Source organism: Theropithecus gelada, chromosome 3 (genome assembly GCF_003255815.1).
Source record: "Theropithecus gelada isolate Dixy chromosome 3, Tgel_1.0, whole genome shotgun sequence".
Lineage (NCBI taxonomy): Eukaryota > Metazoa > Chordata > Mammalia > Primates > Cercopithecidae > Theropithecus > Theropithecus gelada.
Window position 1 is genome coordinate 85,896,104 of NC_037670.1, and position 19,973 is coordinate 85,916,076.

Here is a 19,973-nt window from a genome sequence, read left to right on the forward strand (position 1 = left end):
AATGAAACTTCAATTATATATATAATGTGTATATATAATGTGTATATATAAATATATATGTATACACACACAGACACATATATACATATATATGTTCTATTTTCTCTGCACTGGGAGTAGCAGTTCCATAGGAGAAGGGAATTTGAAAGATATCAATTTTGGGAGTGGGAAATGGAATTATATTTTGAGGAAAGCATCTCCTTAAGGCTTTTGCATTCTTAAATCTGTCAAAGGAGTAATTTATTCTCTCATAAATTTGTAATGATACATAGTTGCACATATGGTTTATAATTTCCTTTGATCAGCAAAGAGAAAGATGAAAGAAGTAAACAAGCACATGAACCCAGTAATGTCCACCCAATATTTCATAATAGCCCCTGAGATGGTAAACCTAAATGATCTTGTGTGCTGAAAATCATGGCAATATTTGAGAGGATGAGTTTCCAGTCATAAATGGAACACAAATAATGAGATGATTTCTTCTGCCCTGAATAACCTGAAATGTTAGCTACAATTTCCTTCAACTTGTGAGCCTTCTGTGTTCATACAGCCCTGTAACAGAGTACTCAGTGTCAATGCCCATTTCCTATACTAATCTTATAAAAAACTTAACATGTTTATGAACTGAAAGCTTAAACCAAAAATTTGACATTGTTTCACTGAACTCTCAAATTCATATCTTATAATTTCAAGATAACTTTTCTATGTTCTTTCCTCAAAAACGAGGAGTTTATGTTAGAATAAATAAATTTTATACAAAAGTGTCTGTTGAAACCAAGAAGTATTTTTATATCCATGTTATTGTTAAGAATGATATGTAAAAAAATCAACCTAACTACCTGAAGAAATTATTTCGTGAAGTGGTTACTAGGACTGATGTATGATAAATTCACTATCATCTGAAGGGTAAACTATTTACTCATTTTCCATGAGCAGTTTATAGCCAGTAAGAGGTTTTTTGACTTCATATCAGATACATGAATACTACCAACATTACTTGAATGCTTGATGCCTCTGATTTGGAATATTTAAATTTCCTCCTTACTGATGTTTCTTTTTATTTTCTTCCCTTCCCTTCCCTTCCCTTCCCTTCCCTTCCCTTCCCTTCCCTTCCCTTCCCTTCCCTNCTTCCCTTCCCTTCCCTTCCCTTCCCTTCCCTTCCCTTCCCTTCCCTCCTTCCTTCCCTCCTCCCTTCCTTCTTTATTTACCTTTTTTTTTTTTTGGCAGAGATAGGGTTTTGTTCTGTCACCTAGGCTGAAATGTAGTAGTGTGATCATAGCTCACTGTAACCTTGAACTCCTGGGCTTAAGCATTTCTTCCACCTCAGCTTCTCAAAGTAGCTAGGACTATAGGCATGCACCACCATGCCCAGCTAATTTTTTTTTTTTTTTTTTTTGTAGTGACACAGGTCTTGCTATGTTGCCCAGGCTGGTCTTGAACTCCTGGCTTCAAGTGATCCTTCCTCCTCAGCCTCCCAAAGTTCTGGGATTACAGGCACGAGCCACAGTGTCTGGACTTGACCTTTCTTACTTTATTTTTTGACCACCACCAAATCATTTCATGTATTGCTATCAGAATAATTTTTCTTAAGCTGTCATTATTGATTATGGAATAAAGCCTAAATTTCCTATTTGGTGTTCAGACTCTCTATTAACAGGTATACATCCACCTATTTTCTATTTTCACCTTTATTTTAATGTAATAATTTCAGAAATAAGGTAAACTCTCTGAAGTTTTTTGCTATAAATAAGTTTTTTGCTATAAAGTTTTTTGCTTTGTCTAGAGCTGACTAATGCTTGTTTACTGAAGGTGCTGAGCACTTTACCTAACATAAGGAAAAAACAGACTCATTTTAAGTAGACAAAGTCATGTCATCCAGTTTTTTGTTTTGTTTTTGAGATGGAATTTTGCTCTGACACCCAGGCTGGAGTGTAGTGGCATAATCTAGGCTCATTGCAACCTCCACCTCCTGGGTTCAAGTGATTCTGCAGCCTCACCTCCTGAGTAGCTGAGACTACAGGTGCCTGCCACCACGCCTGGCTAGTTTTTGTATTTTTAGTAGAGACAGGGTTTCACCATGTTGGCCAGGCTGATCTCAAACTCCTGACCACCCACTTTAGCCTCCCAAAGTGCTGGGATTGCAGGCGTGAGCCACTGCGCCCAGCTTCATCAGGTATGTTTTTTTGTTTTTTGGTTTTGAGACGGAGTTTTGCTGTTGTTGCCTAGGCTGGAGTGCAGTGGTGCCATCTCAGCTCACCACAACCTCCACCTCTCAGGTTCAAGAGATTCTCCTGCCTCGGCCTCCCAAGTAGCTAGGATTACAGGCATGCGCCATCACACTGGGTAATTTTGTATTTCTAGTAGAGATGGGATTTCTCCATGTTGGTCAGGCTGGTCTCGAACTCCCAACCTCAGGTGATCCTCCCATCTCGACTTCCCAAAGTGCTGAGATTACAGGCGTGAGCCACCGTGCCCAGCTTATCAAGTTTTTAATGGGTCTGAGGATTCTGTATCGTGTCAATCTGGAAGGCTCAGGGCCTTCTCTGCAGTTTAGATTCAACAAATACATATTAGGAGTTCATTATGTCAGATATGCTGCACATAACATTATATTATGATCCTCAAACAGTCTTGTCAGGTTTTATCACAGTTCATATAACAGTATCACAATTTTCAGATAAGGAATTTGAGCTCAGAGAAGGTAAAAATAATATACACAAAGTTTCACGACTGCTCAGAGTGGAACCAGAATTTGAATAGCATTTTCCTGAATCCACAATCTATGTTCTTTTTCCTTTATCACAGCTGTGGCATTTCAACATTTTGCTGTTTTGGTTCATTCCAGAACCTTCCTGTAGTTTTTTTAGGTGACCTTTGCACCAGGATGACCTTGGGAGGTAAACAGCCTAATGAATGAATTTTTTAGAATTGCAGTGTTCCAGAGACTTCCTCTCATATATGTAAGGCTCTGGATTGTTCTTTCTCATTGGGTCAGGGCTACATGGTGCATGATGACAAACAGGTGCTTTCTTCTTGACATTATGTCTTGTCTGGGTATTTAAAGAGTGACAGTGATGATGATGATTAACCTGCAGTAATGCTGCACATATACTACTTTACGAGGTCAAAGTTCACAATCTTCAGTGTATTCACTGATGTTGCTAATGATGCTGTAAGTAGAAATGAATAACAGGCCATGCATTCAAAAGACATTACTTATATTATCCTTTAAGTTAAGGATTTCTAAGACATTAAGACATTCTACTGTGTTTTGGGTCTATAAGAATAATTTAAATAGACCTTGAAGGCTTTAGTTAATTGTAAAGGATCCTTTTCCCAGCTACCTCCCAAATAGTTACATCTTTTTTGTTTTCTTTTCTTTTCTTTTTCTTTTGTTTTGGAGATGGAGTCTCGCACTGTAGCCCATACTGGAGTGCAGTGGCACCATCTTGGCTCATTGCAACCTCTGCCTCCTGGATTCAAGCAATTCTCCTGCCTCAGCCTTCCCAGTAGCTCGGACTACAGGTGTACGCTGCCACACCCGGCTAATTTTTTTGTCTGTTTAGTAGAGACGGGGTTTCACTGTGTTGTCCAGGCTGGTCTCGAACTCCTGAGCTCTGGCAATCTGCCTGCCTCGGCCTCCCAAAGTGCTAGGATTACAGGCCTGAGCTACCGCGCCTGGCCCCAGATAGTTATATCTTAGAAGATAAAAATTTTGTGGAAGCTCTTTAAAAGTAAACAGAGAATGCTCGGTCATAGAAATATCAATTACTAATAAGAAACACCTAAGTACTTTAGGTGCATTGGAGAAATATTTAACTTGTTGAAGCCAAATTTCAAGTATATTGGACTTCTAGACTGTAGTTGGGTTTTAATTCTGTATTCCCAAGCCAAAAAAATTTTTTTGTAAATATGAAACTCTTTTTAATCTATATACTCCCTGAATTGTTTTTCTATATATTTTGGTTATATGTCTCAAAAGCTGAAAAGGGCCTGAAATTGTATCCTATTTACAAGCTAAGTTAGCCTGTCAGTTTTGTAGGTGCTGGCAGAAGATATAATACTCCTGGGTCAGAGACCAAGGACAGTTTATTACTTATAGCATTAACAGTAGACGGAATATCAGCATTTATGCCAGCCCCTTAAGCCTCAAATACAACCTGGCAATGTGAAGAGGAGCAGTGATATTTGCACATGCAATGGGGAGTATTATAAATGAAGAACCCTGAGTTCAGAGAACCCAGATCATTTATGATGGGCCATAAGCATGTTTGTCTTTTGCTCTAGGAGATACTGTCTCTATATTCCAGAGCTGAAGGCAAACCTGCCCTTTGCTTCAGACCAAGACACTATCTGTATCACTCAAGGATGATTGCTTGAAACAATAGTCTAGAACAGAGGCAGTCAATGTTTCTGCTTGTAAGACATGCAGAAATGTGAGAGACCCATGGAGAATTATCTCCCAACATGCAATTTCTGGAGTCCCAAGAAACTTTGGGGAATGCTAACAACTTGACACATTTAATAGAAATAGAAGACAAGTTATATCCTGTGGTTTCAGGGGTCCTGACCCTCAATTTAACTGCATATCTTGTTTTACCATTATAACACTACTTCTTCGACTCAAGCTTTAGGTCTGCAAATGAGTCCCTTATCAAATTGCAGCTACCGCTGGAAATATCTCAATTTTATACCTTCATACTTTAGTATACAAAGGTTCGATATCATAGGAGAAGAATATTCCTGGGCTTGGAATTAGATATAGGCTGGAAGCCTAGTTCTGCCACCAACTACACTGATGTTCACTCTTTTGGATTATCAAATAATAAAAAACTAAGCCCCAGCTACTTGGGAGGCTGAGGCAGGAAGATTGCTTGAGCCTAGGAGTTTGAGGCTGTCATGAGCTGATTGCACCCCCTGCACTCCAGCCTGGGTGACAGAACAAGATCCCATCTCTAAAAACAAACAAACAAACAATAAAATAAAATAAAACAAATTAACAAAAGCTAGAAAACATGGAGAAATGCTATTAAATTTCTGAGAAAAAATACTTACCAAAATAAAATTCTATACCTAGCTGAATATGAGGGTAAATGTGTTTTCAGATATGTGAAGTCTCAACAGAGTTACTGCCCTTGTACCATTTTTTCAAGAACGTATGGGCAGATATGTTCCATTAAGATGAAGAAGTAAAATCAGAAAGAGGAAGTCATGGAATGGAAAAGACAAGGGATCTAATACAGGAGAGAGGCAAAGGATCTGGATTTTGCCAGGATGCTGGCAGAGGAAAGCCCCATAATGGCAGATATCCAGCATCCTAGAAAACAGTACAGAATTTAATAGAAGGAGAGGAAAGTCCATATGGATGTCTCCAAGAAATAGATTAAGCTGATAGATTACATGAAGTGTTTGACTATATTGAGAAGAGTTTTCAGTCCAATGGAGCATTTGAGAATGAGTTTATGATAGCTATGTAGAAAATCAAGCAACCAAAAAGAATAGACGCAAATATAAACTCTTGGGAAATAAAGTTGTATAAGAAATGTAATTACAATATACTCCAAAACTGAGATGTAAATAATGTTAATAGATTCATAGTTATATAAACTATAATTATGGATTTAGCCCAAGTGTATGCCACAATTATGTTGGAAAGATGGAGAAGGGGAAATATGTACGTGTTTTGGGTGTGTGTGTCGGGGGTTATATTAAAAGAGGTAAACCATATTCCATAGAATGAAGTAAATTAAATAATGTTTAAAATTCAAAAATAAGAAATAACAGTATAAGCACATTATTTTAAAAATGGATGTAAACATCAAAAGAAATAGCTAAAAAAAAAAAAAAAATTAAAAGTGGTTACCATAAGGAATCAGGAATAGGAGTTGAAGGGGAGTTTGGCTTGGGGACTGCTTTTCTCTCATGTTTTATTTTTAAAATTATGTACATGTATTACTTTGATAAAAATAAAAATTAACTTTAAAATGTAATGCATTAATTGGCTCATTGCCAGTTAAATGTTTAGTAGAGATTAGTTGAAATTATAAATGGGATGATGCCTAGTGGAATGAAGGAGGCATATACCAAAGAACAGAAGGTAATGCTATTAGGAGAGGTGCAATTTATATTTCCAGCTCATTTACAATTTTTTTCTAGGTCCAACCTTAGCTACATCTTTGATCTCACATCATAAACTGTGTTAGAGTATTAACCACATTTAGAAGCTGTACTAAGTTGTTTGGGACACTGGGGTCTATATTGCAAGTCACTACTCCAGCACACTAAATGCTATCACCTCAGCCTCAGTGAGTTAACTCTTCTTCACTGAGTGCCTAATACAGTATCCAGGGGGCATCTTGAATTGCCGGAGGAATATTGCATTGTTTACATGTAGGGGGTGGGAGATAGAGGAGAGAAAGCTATTGCCTTCTTTCCTCCTTAAGTTTCTGTATGCCTGTAGAATTTAAATTACAAGTCTCCTGGGTAAAGATGATGCTCAATTCAACATTCTGAATTGCATCTAGCAATTGTTATTGCTCAATAAATATTGTAGTTGTAATGCTTGGAGGGCTGGGATGCTGTGGCTTAGACAAAACTGTTGCCAGTGTGTGGAAATTAGCTCACGCTGCCATTATATTTCTAGCTGACTCGCAAGTGTTGAGCCTGTGTTGGGCTGCTCATCATGTGATACTTTCACAGCTTCACCTCTCAGCACAGTTCAGCTAACATGGGTCTCAGAGCCCTGTTACAGCTGCAGCTTCTTCTTTATGGTTTATATACAGTTTTTGTAATCTGCAGTAATGAGCCAAGGATCTGAATGGTAGGAAACAAAGGAGTAGTATAAGAAAACTCTATTAGAGTTCTCAAATGTCCACATCCTCTTTTCCATTTATTCATTAAAGAATATGGGCTGGGTGCGGTGACTCACGCCTGTAATCCCAGCACTTTGGGAGGCCGAGGCGGGCGGATCATGAGGTCAGGAGATTGAGACCATACTGGCTAACATGGTGAAACCCCGTCTCTACTACAAAAAAAAAAAAAAAAAAAAAATTAGTCAGGTGTAATGGCGGGCGCCTGTAGTCCCAGCTACTCTGGAGGCTGAGGCAGGAGAATGGCGTGAACCCGGGAGGCAGAGCTTGCAGTGAGCTGAGTTCGCGCCACTGCACTCCAGCCTGGGCGACAGAGCGAGACTCCGTCTCAAAAAAAAAAAAAAAAGGAATATGAACAGCTATTATGCATGAAACGCAGTGTTAGACACTGTGGGAATACAGAGCTACAAAGACATACTCCCACATCTCAAAGAACTTACAGTTTAGACAGAGAGATAGAGTTCTAAATATTACCAGTATCAGGTAGAATGCTCTAAAAAGAACATGATCTCTGGAGTCAGAGGATCTGGATTCAAATTCCCTACTCTCTAGGGGCATGGCTTTAAATAAGTTACTTAATTTTATAGAAGCTCCTATGATGTGGAATAATAATGATGATGATTCAATGAGTTAATGCTTAACTCAGCAAAGTATCTGGCACATAGTAAAGCCTTAAAAATAACATATATTTATTTTGTCATATGTGTGATACTATTATTAATACCACACAGAACAAATACAATGTCATGGGAGCAAGGTGGAAAGAGTTCCTTCTGACGGTATTGGAATAAGATTAACTAAGGAAGTGGCAATTGAACTGAGCACAAGAACAGGATTTTTATCTTGTTGAAGAAGGAAGGGGATAGTAGTTCAGCATTTTAGAGTTGGAATAGTATGAACAACAACAAAAAGGCATGAAGGGTTTTTACTTATTTAGGGATCAGGTATGCTGAGGGTTTGTAGAAAGAAATAAGGCTGGAAAGTAAGGCGAATCCAAATTAGGATACACCTTAAATGTTATAGGAAAGGAATTCAAGGTTTATACTGTTGGTAGAGAGAAGAGTTAGGAAGTTATTAGTTGTTACCTAGTTCAGAGGAGATGAGGAGGGTACTGTGGACCCCTCCCTGGATACTGGAAAGATAGGAAACACAGTAGCTACCATCAAGTGACTGAGGTGGGTTGTCTTGACATCAATTAATGTGGAACCCAAGAGGAAAGTCTGATTTACAAGGAAAATAATGATTTTTATTTTGGAATTTGGTGACTGTTGTAGCCCTCAAGTTTATTAAAAATTTTTCTCTCAAGGAAACGTTTTAAAAAATCAATGGTTATATGAGAACTAAAGTTTTGTGTCACTTCAGAGGCAATATCATATGAATAATTTGACTTACAAGTAGCCTCCTATGTGCCATACCAGGAAGTCATATAATATATAATGAATGTTATTTGCTTTCAGCATAAGGAAACACTGGAAATATTAGCATGCTAAATACTTTCTATAAACCATCAACGTCCTGTCACACCTTAGCAGGAATTGTAGTATCTAAGGTAATGATTACTAATAATTTAGCAGGAAGAACATCTCTTCACATTGTGTTGATTTATCTTTGCACCTGCTTAAATTACCTCCAGTTGAAGGATTTTTACCAACTTATCTATAAGGTATGCATAAAAAGCCATAATTGAGTATTCACATAATGCTAAATTTGGTTGGGAAGTCAGCAAATTGAATTGAAAACAAGATCTCCCTCTTGGGTAGCAGCACTTTTATTCTCCTCACCCACAGATTCTCCCTGAGATGTATCCCTGAATTCAGTAGATATTGTACATGCCTCAAGCTAGAAGCAAGGGAAATAAAAATTTACCTACAAGTCTTTTTGACATTTATTATTACAGACCCAGTTGGGATGATTTCTGTTAACACCACCAGTTATGACCTTGAACTCAGAAGGTTATAGGAAGATTAGCTGGCCAGGAGATTGGATGAAGTAGTTTAGTGGAGCTGAGTGAAATGCATCTGCCTATTGTGAGGCATCTGCCTATAGCTTGAGTCAGTCCTCCAAGATTAAATGGGTATAAATAACAATAGAATATTTTCCCACTAGCTTGCAAAGCATCTTACTCTCCACATTCCTGATACTTCTAAGGTCAGTGAGAAAACATGAGAGGCCCATATCTAGTAATGTGAAATATCTTTTATTAGAGGATTTCCCTGCTTGGGTCTTTCAAAACTAGAGTTACTGCACAGTTGATCATTCATTCATTCATTTAATATTTTTGTCTTCTTGTGTATCAGGCACTGTTCTTCTAGAGAAATAGAGTGTGCTTGCCTCTTGCCCTTTCCCTCTTCTCACTGGCTGGAATATAAACAGATGATGAGCCATCTGAGACCACTCAGAAGAAGGGATGGCAGAATAAAAAGATAGGAACTTGAGGTTCGACATAGTAGAACCACTGTATCAGCTCTGTGTGGCTTATATATTTGGAGATATATATGAGAGAGAAATACACTGTAACCTTTTAATTTGCCAATATGTTAGATCTTATTATGCAGCCAAACCTATTTGCTGACCAATATAGGTTAACATGATACATGGGCTAGCAAAAACATTGAAAGAAATTTTGAGAAAAGGAAAAAATGATCATCTGTAATCCCGCTCTTCTAACAACCATCTTAAAATGTGTATATTATCTTCTGAGCCTCATCCATATACACATGTTTTTACATAATTTTAATGAGTTTACATACCATTTGTCATTCTGCTTTTATAGATTTAACTTTATATACTACCTGTTCTTCCATGTTTTAACATAGTTGTCAGTTATTTTTAGCAGCTTTATACCATTATAATGTGTCGCTGCACTATGATTTATAAATCTATTCAAAGGATAGATTTTTTAAAATTAGGTTTATTACATGATCTGCGTATTTATTTTTTGATAAATCTGGTTGGGTCTGCAAGTGTCTCTTAAATGCTTAGCTCGAGCCTGGAATATATACTTGGTAGGAGATGTGTATAATAAACAATTAACAAATGCTAGCTGGAATTATCATTTATGTTATTAGGATTGGATTACTCTGTCTATTTCTAGAGATGGGAAAGTTGAGAACAAGATCTTGTTTGAAACGACAGATGAGTCAAGTTGATAGACAATTATTCTAACAACCCTTACTGAGCTGTAATGAACCAGTATTGATATGCCACTTGTTAGTTGTAGGGTTTGCGAAATGTGCTTATTCTTCAGGTGTTCTGGGCTGGAGTACCAACTCAGCCTTCTTCTATTTCTCACATTTAGCCATGTCTCCCTCCCTTTATTTACTTTGATTATTTTTACTCTATATTGGATATTTGATGCTTTCTCTGTGGGGCTTACCGGTCATTTGTGAGCTTGCTTAATGTTTTGGATGTCCTAATAGAATGGGATCACTAAGAAGAGCAGTCCGCAAAGGAAGTTTCATGTTTTAAATTTTAAACTTCTCATTTAGTATTGTTTTAGCTAAAAGTCTAATATGGCATTGACTGGAGATGATAGGGTTTCTTATGTTGGTGGGTTCTCAATGTCAGAATAATCAGTTAATTTAGGAGTACTTCTGGTAAAATGTATATTTTAGAATTTTAAGATTGAGTCTACTTTTTATTGAAGTGATGTCATGGGAGCAAGGTGGAAAGAGTTCCTCCTGATGATATTGGAATAAGATTAACTAAGGAAGTGGCAATTGAACTGAGCACAAGAACAGGATTTTTATCTTGTTGAAGAAGGAAGGGGATAGTATTTTAGCGTTTTAGACTTGGAATACTATGAACAACAACAAAAAGGCATGAAGGGTTTTTACTCATTTAGGAATCAGGTATCAATTTTAATTTAGGATCAATTTTAATTAAAATTGCGTATAGGTAATATTATCATATTATTTCAAAGACCAGAAAGGTGTTAAAAGGTACACAGTGACATGTCTCCCCACAACATTCTCATCTACCTAGTCCCCCCACTTCTTCTAACCATTGTTAATAACTTCTTCTTTATAGAGTTTCCCGATACATATATAATAAAATATAAATGTAGATTATTACATTGCCTCTTTTTTCACATTCTTCTGTACTTCAAGAAGCATCTTTTGAAGAAATGGATTTTTTGTATATTTTCAACACACATAAAATTTAATAGATGATAGTAGTTTCTGGTAATATTACAGGTGTGATTAAATTTCAAGAACATAATGAGAGTCTAGACCTTGGAATTATTTTCTTCTTTGAACATTCATTGAACTAATACCATAAGAAAATTCCACATAATATAGTTTGCGCTGCTAACAATGAAATGAAAGAACAGAGCCAAATGGTCAGAGTACAGCCTGAAAATGTGTCGGATTTCAGAGTCGAAGTTTTCACAGCTGTGCAGCACTTACACCCACATATGTATACTAAGACAAGAATATTGTGGCTGGATACCCTATAAAAGATGTCACATTTCACATTTTCACTTTGTCATTTCTGAAGTCTAGTATCAACAGATAAGATCTAAAACCATTTATTTCAAGTGCATAAAAGACGGATGATATAATATGATATGGTTTTGGCTGTAACAGAAACACCAACTCAAAGTGGCTTGAACAATAAAGAAATTTTTTGGCTCTCGTAACCTAAAATCCAGTGGCAGACAAGTCTTCTGGATTGATTGATATAACAGTTTATTTCACCCATGTTTTTTCTGTCTTTGCTCTCTGCTATCAATGATGTCTACTTTATTTTCAGATTGATTTTTTCTCATTTTTATAGGAATTTGATTATTCACTTTTCCAAGATATAGTGGCATGGAGTGGTGAAAGACCATTAAGGAATGCTGAATATAAAGGAATCCTGGGGACCTGACCCTCAGTTAAGACATAAGAATGACCACCAGGAGTGTGCTCAGTGAGTTTTAGAATGAATGGACAGAGAGCAACATGAACAGGTGCTCTTGTTTAGAGACTAAAGTATATCTTATTCAAGGCCAGTCATTCTCAACTGAAGCTGTACATTGAAATCACTGGGAAGATTAAAATGAAAATACTGATGCCCAAGTCCAATTCCCAGAGATTCTGATTCATTTGTTCAGATATTGGAATTTTTAAAGTGCTTTCTATGGGATTCCAATGGGTAGACAGGATTGAGAACCATCTTCTAGGAATGATAACAGTTCAGAACTTTTAGGAAGAATAAAACAGAAGTCAAATGTAGAATTAGTTTTTAATTCCTAATGAAGTAATATTGGCAGTTTATAAAATTGGTTATCAAACATCCCATGTTTATTAAACACTTACATTAACATAAAGCTTAAAAATAGTCCATTATTCTAATAAAAATAAAGGCAGAATCAGAACATCCATTTTTGTGGTTAAGACAAAAATAAGAAGCTAGAAATGTCTATACTTTAGTCTCCTTTTGTTAGTAATTAACAGCATATTTGCTAATCCTCACATATTCTGATTCCCCCAACTCTTGAATCCACTCCTTCTCTTCTAATTCTATTGCTCTTACCTCAGATCAGCACCTCATAATCTTCCACATGTATCCCTATGCAATCTCCTAATTGGATTTGGTATCTCTTCCCTTCAGTCTTTCTTTCACAAAGCTTCCGGATGAATTTTCTCTCAGGAAAACTATTACATCGATCATATCATTCCTCTGCTCAAAAGTCTCAAATTCTGCAGCTTGGCCTTTCAATGCTTCTATAGTCTGGGCCAAATCTACCTTTTGTCTATCTCACATTTCACTTCTTCATTCACTCCATGCTTTGGTTAAATGGAATTAGTATATCATATATGCAGTCTGCCTATTTACTTATTAACACTCTGCTTAAACTTACCTTTTCCATAAAATATTTTCTTTCTCTTTTTTTTTTTGAGACAGGGTCTCGCTCTTTCATCCAGGCCAGACTGCAGTGGCGCTATCTCGGCTCACTGCAAGCTCCGCCTCCCAGGTTCATGCCATTTTCCTGCCTCAGCCTCCTGAGTAGCTGGGACTACAGGCGCCCACCACCACGCCCGGCTAATTTTTTGTATTTTTAGTAGCGATGAGGTTTCACTGTGTTAGCCAGGATGGTCTCGATCTCCTGACCTCGTGATCCGCCCACCTCAGCCTCCCAAAGTGCTGGGATTACAGGCGTGAGCCACTGCGCCCCGCCTCCATAAAATATTTTCTATAATTCAGCTGAAAAAATATTTTCTTTCTCAAAACCCTATAGGATGTTAACTGAATTTCTCTTGTGGCACATATCTTGTTCTACCCTCTAATATAGTGATGTGTATACATGACTTACCTCATAGTCTGGCAGCTTTGCATCCTTCTCTATGCTTATATTTGTTGAACGAAGTAGTGAACTTTCTAGTTTCCTGTCTTTATAAACTTTAGACTAGTTTTACACGTTCCTGTGGTTCCAGAACAGTTGGGGGAGTTTAATACGAGGGACCATTTATTAAAATGTCTCACATTTTAGTTGGGCACAGTGGCCCATGCCTGTAATCCCAGCACTTTGGGAGGCTGAGGCGGATGGATCACCTGAGGTCAGAAGTTCGAGACTAGCCTGGCCGACATGGTGAAACCCCTTCACTACTAAAAATACAAAAAATTAGCCAGGCATGGTGGCAGGTGCCCGTAATTCCAGCTACTTGGAGGCTGAGGCAGGAGAATCGCTTGAACCCAGGAGGCAGAGGTTGCAGTGAGCCGAGATTGCGCTATTGCACTCCAGCCCAGGCAACGAGTGAAACTCTATCTCAAAAATAAAACAAAAGTCTCACTTACATTTCACCTGGCAGCTTGTTAATGTTTACCATTATCTGACTAGTTCTTTAGCTACTGTCATGTGTCAGACATACAAACTCAATCTATAATCCCCACAACAGTCATCTCTTCCTCAGTTTTCAGATGAGTAAACTGGAATTCAGAGACAGTAAATAACTTGCCCAAGTTCCTTCATAAATTGACAGAGCTGGAATTCCAGACCTGCTCTGTGTCACTCCAGAGCTATACAAGACAGGGTTAAAAACTGAAAATAGAGATGAAGTCTAAATATTAGGCTAGTGATGTTTTAATTTTTTCCCAGTTCATCCACACAAGGTCAAGTTTCCATCTGCTGATTCACACATCAGTCTATTCTGACTCTATTCCCAGATCTACCAGCAAAACCACTTCCTATCCAAATTTACAGTCAAACAAAGAAAAGCCAAATCTGCATGAGATACCTCGACTCCAGCCCCATCCAATCCTGCAGAAACCATTAGGATTTAATAGTAGTGACTGAGAGGCATCAAAGTGAGAGAATACAGAGCTTTGGACAAGAGTTGAAATTTTATGGGGTAAACAAAATTGGTATGAAAGCTTAGCCTCTATATTCAGTCTCTTTCTTGCTTTTTACATATTCATAGGATATAGAGACTTTGCCTACATGATCTCAACTTTCAGTTTCAAAGTGAATTTTTATGACTGTTATATGGATATTCCCTAAATAACCATTTTTGTTTTCAGCCTTGTGGATGTTTACCTAACATTTTCACTTCTCATCCGGAGACAACCTTGTGGAAACTAGGAACTTCAGTTGAATAAATACAATTTTGATCCTGTAGGTTTAGACCTTGAGAATTAACTTTAATGGGAATTTGATAAGTTGGGTCTATAGCTGTTACTAGAATAGAGTTATTATTTAGTTCAACAGAAAAGAAGACATCCATTTTTCTTACTCGAAGGTGTCCCTCTACTATAAATCCCTATGCCAAGTCAGTCTCATGGAGGCCAAGTGCGAACATAAGAGGTAATAGTAGCAGGGATGGAGATTATTTTAAAACACTTGAGTGAGAACTGTGGGCATGATTAGATACCATAAGGGACATTAGGAGAGACATTTTGGCCATCAGACTTTTATGGCATAGCAGAGCTATAACTTTAATTCCTCATATAAGTTTCATCTAGTTTTTGGATACTCTATAGAGTCATCTAGTTTTTGGATACTCTATAGAGTAACTGTCACTGTTGAGGGCAGGACTGAACTTTCCAGAGTCAGAACTGTCTATACCAAAGGTGCTTTTTGGTTCTCAAGTAATAATGCACAACTAGACCCAATGGCTACCCAGGTACCATGGAGATTCTGTGATGAAATATGAAACTCAAGATAAAGCATTGCCCAGAATCTCTAAAATACAGGAACTGCATTGTTTCCAGTGTGCTATGCCTTTTATTTGTCTTCCTAACTGTTGCCTAATGAGTCCCAATTGACACATATATAGAAAGGATACCAAATTGGGCATAAATGTGACTTTTATTCTAAGTCAGAGAACAAATTAGATGACCTGAATAGTAGCTGATATTTGATGCCCACCAGGTTCTCAATATTCAAATCTTCTCTTTTTTTTCTTTTTTACTAATTAGCCCAGAAGTATAGGCCATTAACTAGATAATGTTACACAAGATGGAAAGTTTAATTTTAATTCCTAGCACACCATGAAATTACTGTTGAACACCTTAAAGTCTCTTTATTTTTGTTTTTAAGTTTATAAAACTGGGAGATTAATATCTTGATCTCATAAGAAGGCTGTGAAACTAAATTAGATTAATAACCAATAAATATGGAAGTGCTCTAAGCAAATGAATAACAACTTATTAAGTGCATTTGTTTATAACTATGTTTAAGAACACTTAAAGGTAAATTAGTACAAACCTTTTATGTTATATAGCATTTTAAATTAAATAATTAAAAATAAAGAGTACTGCACCTTTTAAAAGTAGGAATGCTCTAACAGCAAGTGAATTATTAATGTTTGTTTTTATTCCTCACAGCAACTGAAGACTGATCAGTTATATAGTTCATGTTTTTTATTTTAGAATAGTAATGTATTAATGGCTCAGTGTATGGTGATAACAGTTTCAACATAAATATGTGTATTTTGTATTCTGAGCATAAGACATAATAGCTCTAATTAAAATGCTTCTAGCCATCCCAGAAGCACTTCCAAGAAACCCTCAAAAGCCTGTGTCTTTTCATCTCAGATTTTTTTTTAGCAAGTTGTACTCAACTCCTGATGCCAGCGAGATGAACAAGAAGATCCAGAGCAAAAGCTCCTTCAAAATCTTCATTAATGAGGTGTAAGAAACCTTCCTAAAGCTCCTACTATAACAGGAAGTGCTGGAAAAAACTTGAGGGAAGAGGAAAAAAAAAATTAAAAGCAGCCTAAGAAAGGACCAGACTTTGAAATATTGCAATAATAAAATATTCTAAATCTCTGCTTTGATATTGTCCTCTGAAAATACTTTACACTTGAAGATTCTGCTTTAACTTTGAGTTTACTGAAAGACTAAATCACCCTTCATTAGTGAGCACTGGTTTAATTTGTCATACAAAAACTTTGTAACTTATTTCTATTTTAAAATAAGGTATTTTCACAAACAAATGCTATTTCAGCCAATTATTTTGCACAATAAATTCAAATATAAAGTTAGATTCTATTAAGAATATGTAAAGGATCAATTCAATCGCATCTAAATTTATATTTATATATTTTCTTTGATAATTCAGTTGATCCTATAGTGCCCTGCTCTTAGCTGACAGAGAGTGGATCCCAAACCTAAGGCCTTCTAAGATAATGCAAAAATGACAGGGTGCGGAGCACACTACCCCAAAATACGGCACCTTGGCATTTGAGAAAACAGCTGAAGCGGGAAGGCCTCTTTGACTGTCTCTCACCTTTCTTCCTTGAAGCAGGCCATAAAAGAAATTATCTGAACTTCCTCTAAAGCAGACCATAAGACCCTCATTCCAAAGGGGTCTTCCATCTATCTAGAGGAAAAGAATAAAGCTACAGAGACACAGAGAAGAAAAGAATCTGAATACACAGGCTTTGCTAAGTTGCCCCCAGTTTATTACCATACCCTTTTGTCCCTCAATCATACTTCTGCCCCACAGTCCATAAAATTACACAGATTTCCCTTTTTTTTTTTTTTTTTTTTTGAGGCAGAGCCTCACTCTGTTGCCTAGGCTAGTGTGCAGTGATACGATCTCAGCTTACTGCAACCTCTGCCTCCTGGGTTCAAGCGATTCTCTGCCTCAGCCTCCCGAGTAGCTGGGACTACAGATGCATGTCACCACATCTGACTGAATTTCTTTTTTTGTATTTTTTGTAGAGAGGGGGGTTTCACCACATTGGCCAGGCTGGTCTTGAACTTCTGGCCTCAAGTAATCCACCCACCTCAGCTTCCCAAACTGCTGAGATTACAGGCCTGAGCCACATCGCCCAGCCTGGGTGTTCATTTCTGAAGGCTCTTGTGTAATTGATGTAAAAGTTAAATACATTAATATGCTTTTCTCTTTTTAATCTGTCTTTTGTTGTTGGGGTCTCAGCCAGGAGCCTTGCAGTCAGTGAGGAAAAACTATTACATTTCTCTCTTATGACAATTACTTTTTGGTTTTTCTAATGTTGCAAACTCACTTCTGAGACTCTTAGCATAGATTAAAAAATACATGTAAATTAATTTTCCCATTATATGGAGCTTGAAACAGATTGCTAATCTCAATTCAGAAAATGCCACAATGAAATCTGTGAGGAAAGCTTTTATCAAACTAAGCAGAGAAACAAAGGAATAGACTTTGGAACATACAAGCTATTAACAAGGTGCAAGTAGCATGTGGCAAACAGAAGGCAGAGCTATTCCCTAAAAGTTTTCTTTTTATCTTAAATAACTTTTGTAGGATTTTAGAGCTTAGTGTTGGCATAGCTCTGTTTATGTTCTGCTGTTATCCAGCAAGAAGAAACATATTCAACATCTATGGCAGACTTCTTGTCATTCCCTAAGATCTTCTTCCAGACAAATAGAATTTTTAGCTGGGCACGGGGCCATCCAAATAAACACTTCCCAGAACCCTTTGAGCCAGTGTTGCCATGTAGCTAGGTTCTGGCCAGAGATATAAGTGGAGGTGAGAGCCCTAGCAGCTTCAGAGCCCTCTTTTTTTTTTTTTTCTTTTTTTGAGATGGAATTTAGCTCTTATCGCCCAGGCTGGAGTGCAATGGCGTGATCTTGGCTCATTGCAACCTCCACCTCCCGGTTCAAGCGATTCTCCTGCCTCAGCCTCCTGAGTAGCTGGGATTACAGGCACCCACCACCACCCCGGCTAATTTTTTGTATTTTTAGTAGAGACAGGGTTCACCATGTTGGCCAGGGTGGTCTCGAATTCCTGTCCTCAAGTGATCTGCCCACCTTGGCCTCCTAAAGTGCTGGGGTTACAGGTGTGAGCCACTGCATCCAGCCTAAATACACCAAATTTAAGGCTCATAGAGTCCACTTTGGTAATGAACCACCACTTATTTAAAATCTGATTAAAAATGCATGGTGTCTTTTTTGTGGACAACATAGATAAAAAGCAAAACAAACAAACATCATAGTGAAAAAACATATTTTACAATACAGTTAAAATGCAAAGTGAGGCCTGAGTTCTTATCCTAATTGTACTACTTGTTTTTACCATTCTATAATGAAATAAAATAAATATATGCATTATAATAGATACAAATTAGTGCAAGTTGTCCTCAAGAGAGTGTGAATAGGTGATGTCACTTCGTCAAAATGGTGAGGTAGAAGCAAAGTGACTTCACTTCCTCCTACTGAAAGCTAAAATATATAACACTGAGGCTGAGCCCAGTGGCTCACGCCTGTAATCCCAGCACTTTCGGAGGCCAAGGGGGCAGATCACTTGAGGCCAGGAGTTCAAGACTAGCCTGGCCAACATGGTGAAACCCTGTACTAAAAATGCAAAAAAATTAGCTGGGAGTGGTGGCACATACCTGTAATCCCAGCTACTTGGGATGCTGAGGCATGAGAATTGCTTGAACCCAGGAGGCGGAGGTTGCAGTGAGCCGAGATCATGCCACTGCACTCCAACCTGGGTGACAGAGTGAGACTCTGTCTCCAAAAAATAAAATAAAATAAATTAAAAATAAACATATAGCACTGAGATTATTACCATCCGTATTCCAGAACTGAAATATAAGGATGAGACAGTTCCTGGGACCACACAGAAGTGAAGAACTCCATGTAGACACTAAGAGAATTTGACTTTTATATCCATGATACCCTTCCCTCGATTTTCCAGGCACCAAGCTTGCAGAAAATTTTTCCCAACTCATGGTTACTACACTGGAAAAAGTTAGATCAAGGTGGACAACCAACTTTCCCACCATCTTGGGTTCCCTGTACCTGCTTCAATCCATGGAAAACATTGCAAGAGCCTGGAGACAGGGGGTGAAGGGGGCGGGGGTGAAATTCATGAGGACAGTCAGAGACAAAGGCAGGAGGTGGGACTAGCATCCACAGACTGGGAAACTCTACTCTGTATCTTGGCCAAAAGAGACATCAAATCAGAGTGGCTGTTCAGCAGCACAAGGAGGTATGTTTCATGGATCACCTAGGCATTAACCACTAGGCAGTTTTTCCACACTGCAAAGATATCCCCTTTGGGACCTCCTCCATCTGTGAAGGGCACTGCTTCAAAGTTTGCTAGAGCCAAGGCAAACCTGGGCTTAAGAGCCATATACTGCCAAAAAGGAGGAAGTGTTGCAGCAAAAAAAGGTATTCAACAGGTATATTACAAAGAATTCTCTAAGCAAACATATCCAATAAAAACCAAAACAAGCCAGACAGAGAAGACTAAAATAAATAACTAATCCTTCAGTGTGAAGACATGGATGTACATCCACAAGAAACAATAGCAAACAGAGAACCAGGACCTCTCCTAATGGACAAAACAAGGAGCCAGTGATCAACCCTAACAAGACAGAGATAGGTGAGCTCACTGATCAAGAATTCAAAATAGCAGTTTTAAGGAAACTCAGTGATCTCCAAAATAATACAGAAAAGCAACTAAGAAACTTATCAGAGAAATTTAACAAAGAGATTGAAATGATAAAAAAGGAAACAAATCCTAGAACTGAAAAAATGTATTTGCTGAACTGAAAAATTCATTAGCGGCTCTCTTGTATCTCTTGATCCAGCAGAATGTATCAACCAGAGGAAAGAATTAATGAGCTCAAAGACAGGCTATTGGAAAATACACAACCAGAGGAGAAAAGGAATGAAGAATGC

General features: G+C 37.7%; 1 protein-coding gene across 1 annotated transcript in view; it reads left to right on the forward strand.

Moving 5' to 3' along the window:
* Positions 1 to 19,973, forward strand: part of SKAP2 (src kinase associated phosphoprotein 2) — a 335,197-nt gene that overhangs the window by 83,536 nt on the left and 231,688 nt on the right. The window contains exon 2 of the mRNA XM_025379327.1: positions 11,649 to 11,783. Coding sequence (XP_025235112.1) covers positions 11,762 to 11,783 — 22 coding nt within the window. The 5' untranslated portion in view covers positions 11,649 to 11,761. The remainder of the gene's footprint in view (positions 1 to 11,648; positions 11,784 to 19,973) is intronic.